The sequence below is a fragment of the Orycteropus afer genome, unplaced genomic scaffold, assembly GCF_000298275.1.
Source record: "Orycteropus afer afer isolate SDZICR_OR568_19922 unplaced genomic scaffold, OryAfe1.0 scaffold00371, whole genome shotgun sequence".
Lineage (NCBI taxonomy): Eukaryota > Metazoa > Chordata > Mammalia > Tubulidentata > Orycteropodidae > Orycteropus > Orycteropus afer.
In genome coordinates this window covers 528,223-535,165 of record NW_006921958.1, presented here as the reverse complement: position 1 = coordinate 535,165, position 6,943 = coordinate 528,223, and the positions used below count along the sequence as shown (strand labels likewise).

Genomic DNA, 6,943 nt, shown 5'->3' with positions numbered 1-6,943 from the left:
AGACAAAGTATATGTGAACTGCTGTATGAAAAGTGAATTTACTCTGTAAATCTTCACCCAAATCCTAAAAAAAAAAAAAACAGGCTAAAAATCAAAGATTGAAAAAAGATATATCAAACAAATAGCAACTAAAAAAAGCAGAAGCAGCAATATTAATTTCTGATAAAATGGACTTTAAGACAGAAACCACCTTAAGAGACAAAGAAGGACATCATATAATGATTAAAGCATCAGCTGAACAAGATAATATAACCATAAGAAGTATCTATGTACTCCATGAAAAAGCTTCAAAATACAAAAATCAGACTTTAACAGAATTGAAAAGACAAGTAGATGACTCCACAGTAATAGTAAGAGACTTTAATACACCAATTCAATGAAAGATAGAACTGGAAAAAACTCAACAAAGACTCAGAACTAAACAACACAACCCACCAACTTGATTTTACAGACATCTACAGAGCACTTTATCCAACAATAGCACAATATACATTCTTTTCCAGTGCACATGAAACACTCTCCAGGACAGACCATGTTAGGCCACACCACGAGTCTCAATACATTTAAAAACATCTAAATACTGCAAAGTATCTTCTGAGATTACAATGCTATAATTAGAAACAAAATACAGGAAGATCAATGGAAAAAGAGCAAACACATGGAAACAGAGTAACACCCTCCTTAACAGTGACTGGGTAATGACACAAAAAATGAAATTAAAAAAATTTCTAGAATCATATGAGAATGAAAACACAACATACCAAAGTCTCTGGGACACAGCATGAGCAGTGATCAGTAGGCAAACTTAACAAAGGCAAAGAGGGAGAGAACACAAATAACACATCTAAGAAACAAATTGGGTGACGTCACAACAGAACCAACTGAAATAAAAAGGGCAGTATCAGGATACCATGAAGAACTGTACTCCAACAAATTTGAGAATCTAGAAGAAATCGACGGATTTCTAGAAACATACTATTTACGTAAACTAACACAGACTGAGGTGCAAAATTTAACAGACCCGTAATAAAAGAAGAAATTAAACAGGTCATAAAAAAATTACCACCCAAAAAAGTCTTGGCCCAAATGGTTTCACTGGAGAATTCTATCAAACGTTCAAAGAACTGATACCAATCCTACTCAAACTACTCCAGAACACAGAAAAGGATGGAAACCTCCCAAATTCATTTTATGAAGCAAGCATAACCCTGATACTAAAACCAGGCAAAGACATCACTGGAAAGGAAAACTACAGACCAATATTCCTCATGAATATAGACACAAAAGTCTTCAACAAAATCCCAGCCAACAGACTCCAACAACATATCAAAAAAATAATACACCATGACCAAGTACAGTTCATACCAGGTATGCAAGGACAGTTCAACATCAGAAGAACAATCAATGTAATCCATCCCATAAGTAAAATTAAAAAAAGAACCATATGATCATATTAATAGATGCAGAAAAGGCATTTGATAAAATCCAACACCCGTTCCTGAAAAAAGTTATCAGAAAAACAGGAATAGAAAGGAAATTCCTCAACATAATAAAGGGCATATATGAAAAACCAACACCCAACATTATTCTCAATGGAGAGAGACTAAAACATTCCCCTTGCAAATGTGCATCAGACAAGGATGCCCTCTGTCACCACTTCTATTCAACATTTCACTGGAAGTCCTCGCCAGGACAATAAGGTAAGAAAGGGAAACCAAAGGCATCCAGATTGGTAAGGAAGAAGTCAAACTATCCCTATTTGCTGATGATATGATCCTATACATAGAGAACCCAAGAGACTCAGCTAAAAAACTACTGGTACTAACTGAGAGATTAAGCATAGTGGCAGGATACAAGATCAACACAGAAAAATCTGTTACATTTCCCTGCACCAGCAAAGAGATTGCCGAAAATAAAATGAGTAAATCCATATCATTTATAATAACTTACCAAAACAATAAAATACTTGGGAATAAATCTTACCAGGGATCATACCTCACACCATACCCAAAAACTAACTCCAGATGAATCAAAGACTTAAATGTGAAACTTAAAACTATAAAGTTCATCAAGAAAAGAATAGGGGCAAATTTAGGGGCCCTAATTTATTGCATAAATAGACTATCAACCATAACCCAGAATGCACAAATAGCAGAAGATAAATTAGAGGATTAGGACCTTCTGAAAATTAAGTTTTTATGTGCTTCAAAAGACTTCTCTCAAAGAGTAAAAAGAGAACCTGTAGTTTGGGAAAAAATGTTCGGCAACGGCATACCTGACAAGGGACTTATCTCTAAAACTGTACTCCAACACCTTCCTGGCCACAGCCAGCTACCCCGAGGGAGTGAGCAGTTTGACCTGTGGGCTCAGGACCATGGTTACAGGGGATACCAAGCTCAACTGGCATAACATACTACACAAAAATATTGTTCCACATCCCAGTTTGGGGAGCAGTGACTGGGATCGTAAAAGTCTGTAAGGGGCCATCTAGATGCAACAATGGGTCTCTCCTCATCCAGAGCAAAGAAGAATGAAGGAAACCAAAGGTGCACAAAAATAATTAGTCCAAGGGACTTGTGGACCATGAAATCCTCAGCTTATATGACTATAACACCAGAAGGACTAGATGGTACCTGGCTACCACTGTCAACTGCTCAGAGAAGGATTGGTGCAAGCGATCCTGGATAGAGTAGGAGAACCGTGTGCAACAAAACTCAAAATCCTAAAATAAAGAGCAAACCTGGTGAGACCCCTGTGATTATGGCCCCTAGTCACCCTTCAGGTCTAGAACTGAACTCATTCCTGTGGCTTCCAACCAAACAACAGACAGGCAGTAAACATTTACATCAGAAAGATACACTCTTTGGAGTGGTCAATCATGGGAGAACAGAAGGGTAGTGTTTGCACAGGGAGATAGCTCTGGGGGCAGGAGTGCATGGGAGGGAAGGACACAGAGAAAAGCTGTGGTGGTTAAGTTTGTGTGTCAACTCAACTGGGCCTGGTTGAGTGGCTAGGCAGCTGGTGGTAGTTATTCCCCATGATGAGACTGGCAATCAGCTCCATGGTGCAATCTACCACAGGCAGCTGAGTAGCTGCTCTTGGGCTGTGGCCTGCTTCCTGTATATAAGCAAAAGCCTTGGGGATAGTCTCTAGCTTATGGCACACTTGGACCCTTATGTAGCCGTGTCGTTGTTCAGCAGCCTGCCATGCTCTGCTGTCCTTGGGACTTAAAATGAACTTGAATTGATGGCCTGCCATGTGGTTTGGTAACATTGGGACTGTACCTTTTTATTTGTCGACCTTGGGCTTGGCAGCCTCAGCAGCCAGTAGCTGCCTGAGTGAAAAGATGCCTCTAGCTTCAGTGGGCTGGGAGCAAGAGGTGGAGCTGAAGCCCAAGATCGAGGGGCGTTTACATAGCCCCTCGAGCCTGGCACTTGGAACTTGGACTTAAAGCCCCCATATTGTAAGAATAAACGCCTGTTTGTTCAAGCCATCCCATCTGTGGTACATTCCTGTCAGAGTGGCACTAGGGAACCAGAACAAGAGGTAACTATGGAGAGGAAGTGGGAAGAGAGCTGTTACACTGTGGGAAATTGCAGTCAATGTCATGAGATGAAATGTGTATGAAAAATGAATTTGCTCTGTAAACTTTCACCCAAATCACAATTAAAAAAAGAAGAAGGGACAGGAAACGGAGTGACGGGTTTGGAGAGGAAGGGTAAGAAAGGTGTTCCTGCCGAGAAGCAGCCGGGAATGGCGAGACCAGTGAAGCAGAAGGAAGAGCTGCAAGAGGGCAGAGCCCAGGCCTGGGCAGGACAGACACCGAGGCTGCAGTGGGGCTCAGAGAGCTGGGCAGGTGGAACATCGCTCCACAGGGGCTGCAGGCGGGTACACCGAGGGGCAGTACAAGCAGAGGGGCAGGCGGTGACGGGCGGAGCTGGTCGGAGAACCAAACCGGGCTGCACTGGCAGTGTCTGCCTTGGAAACAAAGGACACAGGGTGGGTGGACGGGGACAGACCAGGGGGAGGCCTGCAGATGACCAGAGAGGAAGCCTAGGCCCCCCGGTCCCTGTGCTGGTCTCAGGTCAGAGGCAGGGGAGACCAAGTGCCAAAGGGCATTAAGAGAACAGGGTGGGGCACGACACAGCCCCACCGATTGCCACAGCACCGAGACAGCAAAGTATCCTGCCAGGCCGCAGTCACCGATGTTTATACAACGCTCATGCTCCTCTAAGAGGGAACATAAAACATCTCCCACGTAAGGTAGGCTCTAAAATCAACATTTCCTTTTGCACATGGAGCAGAACTGCTAAAACGTCCATGAAGATCTTAATTTGCCTTTCAGGAAACAAAACTCAGGCCAATAGACTCCAGGGCGAGCTCTGAGTAGAGTGCCTGGGAAAGAAAGCAAGCGGCTGAGAGCTGTGGGCATCCGGCGGACACCAAGAGCCACCTGAGCTCGCTGGCTCCTGGAGGAGCAGAGGCCGCGTGCCACAGAACTTCCGTTGCACGGGCCCTGTTCTCTCAGGACAGAAACCCCATTTTTTTGTTTGCTCGTCTGTTTTTTGGGGGGCACTCCATACTGACCTCTGCTCTTTTGAGCATCTCCCACTTGTTGAGGATCTTCATGGCGTAAATCCGTTCCGTGTTCTTCATTTTGACAACAGCAACCTGGAACACAGACGCTAGTTAACAGAGGTTCTGTTAAGGGAACCCAAGCCTAGCACCTTTCATGTAAGCACAGCAACACTGAGGTTACCTGGGAACCCTGGAAACCGAGCTGTTAGGGGAACATGAAATTTTCTTCCGAAGTCAAGATTTGCCCTTTTAAGCACTAGCCTTGACTGTAGGCACAATGCAGTTTTAATGGTATCACTTGGTTCCAGAAGCTTCCATTCTGAATAACGAGTACACTGGACTCTCTACTTTGGAGTAGACTAAAACTTTTCATAATAACAACTTTTAAAAGATCGTCAGAGGGTCTCAAACTTCTCCCTACATCCAATACCCCTGGCCTGTCTCGCCCCCACCCCCAGTGCTCAGTCTTGCCCCACCCCCTTTGCACGCTGCAGTTTTTTCATCTGGCAGCTTGAGCAAATTCACTTTGTGCCTCAGTTTCCACAACTGTAAGACAAGGGAAGATTGGAAATGCCTTATAAAATTGCTGTGAAGAGCAAACAAGCCAACGTATTTAACCTGATCAGAACCATGTTAAGCACATAGCTGTACTCAAGTATGTGAGCCGTCAGCCACGGTTTTAAGCACATAGCTGTACTCAAGTATGTGAGCCGTCAGCCACGGTTCTGCAAGGTACAGCTCAAATGTCGCCCGTTCCATAGTCTTTCTGACCTAACAAACTCACTGCCGTGGAGTCGGAGCCGACTCAAAGCGACCCCTCCTTGAGTTTCTGAGGCGGTATCACTACGAAAGTGGATTCCCTCATCTTCCTTCCAAGGAGTAGCTGGTGGGTTTGAACCGTCATCCCTCTGGTTAGCAGTCAAATGCCTTAGGCACTATGCTACTAGAGCTCCTAGTCCCCTCCAAATCTCTAGCAATGCCTGGCCCAGTGTTTGCACCCCTCATGGCACGTCCTACTCTCTGTGAGGTAGTCACTCACTGGCTAATGCCCCGCCACAGCACTGCACACGACCTATCAGTAGCTGAAGTGACTTCTGTATCCATCTGCCACCAAGGACAGACGGCCAGCATGTCTCCTTGCACATAGCAGGCATGGAACAGAGCTCTTCAACTGATGCACCCCTGCTATCACATGGGCAAAGAGAGGACGAGTGCTAACCCGTGGCACCTTGCACTCTCTCATCCCCTCCATCAAAGATCCCAGCAGGTGGGCGGCTCTGGCATCCACTGAGGACGAAACTGAGGCTCAGAGGGGCTACAGAACATATCCAACAAGGGGCAGCGTCTAGGCTCAAACAGCCCCTCAACCTCAGGCACATAATTTTCAAGATATGTTACAATACAATGACAGTCATATGTAACGATCTCCTTCTCTAGTCCTAGCAATGGGGGTGACCACGATGGACTCGTTGTGACAGGACCCCAGAGCCTGCTAGGGGTTTAGAGGCCCCACACTACCTGGTTCCCAGTCAGGCTCTCCCCTCACCTGCCCTGCTGGCTGAAGCCCTAGTGACCTCCCTGTTGCCACCTCGTGCTCCCTGTGTGCTGGCCTCTCGTCAGACCTAGGCTGCTGTTAGCTACAGCCTTAGAAACCGAGAACCTGACCACGCAGTGCCTCCATCATCTGAGACTACAGAGTGTCCACATAAAGTAAGACCATGTAGAGACTATATAAAGCAAGACCACATAGTGTCTACATACTGGCCAGCGCACCTCTCCACATCTCAGAGAGTAAGAACATTGGTGCACACTCTTTGTTATCACTATTTTCTCCTATAGCGATCCTTCCTTGGGTTTCCGAGGCAGTATCACTACAGAAATAGATTGCCCAACCTTCCTTCCGAGGAGCGGCTAGTGGGTTTGAACCACCAGCCTTCTGGTTAGCAGTCAAATAAATGCCTTAGGCACTACACCACCACAGCTCCCTTTTCCCATTTAGAAGCATCTATTTATTCCTGGGAATTAGCTATGCTCTAGATAGGTGAGACCAAAATCAATCTCATTGCCACTAACTTGATTCCAACTCACAGCACCCCTAGAGGACACAGCAGAACTGTCCCTAGGTCTGCAAGACTGTCATCTTTCCAGAAGCTGACTGCCATGTGTTCTTTCAAGGACACCAGTGTGAAAACAAAACAGAACAGTAGAAGTACTTCCTCCTGAAACAAACTAACTTAGGAGAGAAAAGAAGGAGAAAGAAAGAGCTGACAAGTTTTTTTTTTTAATTTTATTTTGATTTGGGTGAAGATTTACAGAGTAAATTCACTTTTCATACAGCAGTTCACATATACTTTGTCTCATGTCA

At 44.9% G+C, this 6,943-nt stretch overlaps 1 protein-coding gene across 1 annotated transcript in view; it reads right to left on the bottom strand.

Moving 5' to 3' along the window:
• CDC42BPB (CDC42 binding protein kinase beta) overlaps positions 1 to 6,943 on the bottom strand; it is a 167,080-nt gene that overhangs the window by 74,167 nt on the left and 85,970 nt on the right. Inside the window, 1 exon segment of the mRNA XM_042782572.1 lies at positions 4,588 to 4,671. Within this exon segment, the coding sequence (XP_042638506.1) occupies positions 4,588 to 4,671 (84 nt within the window).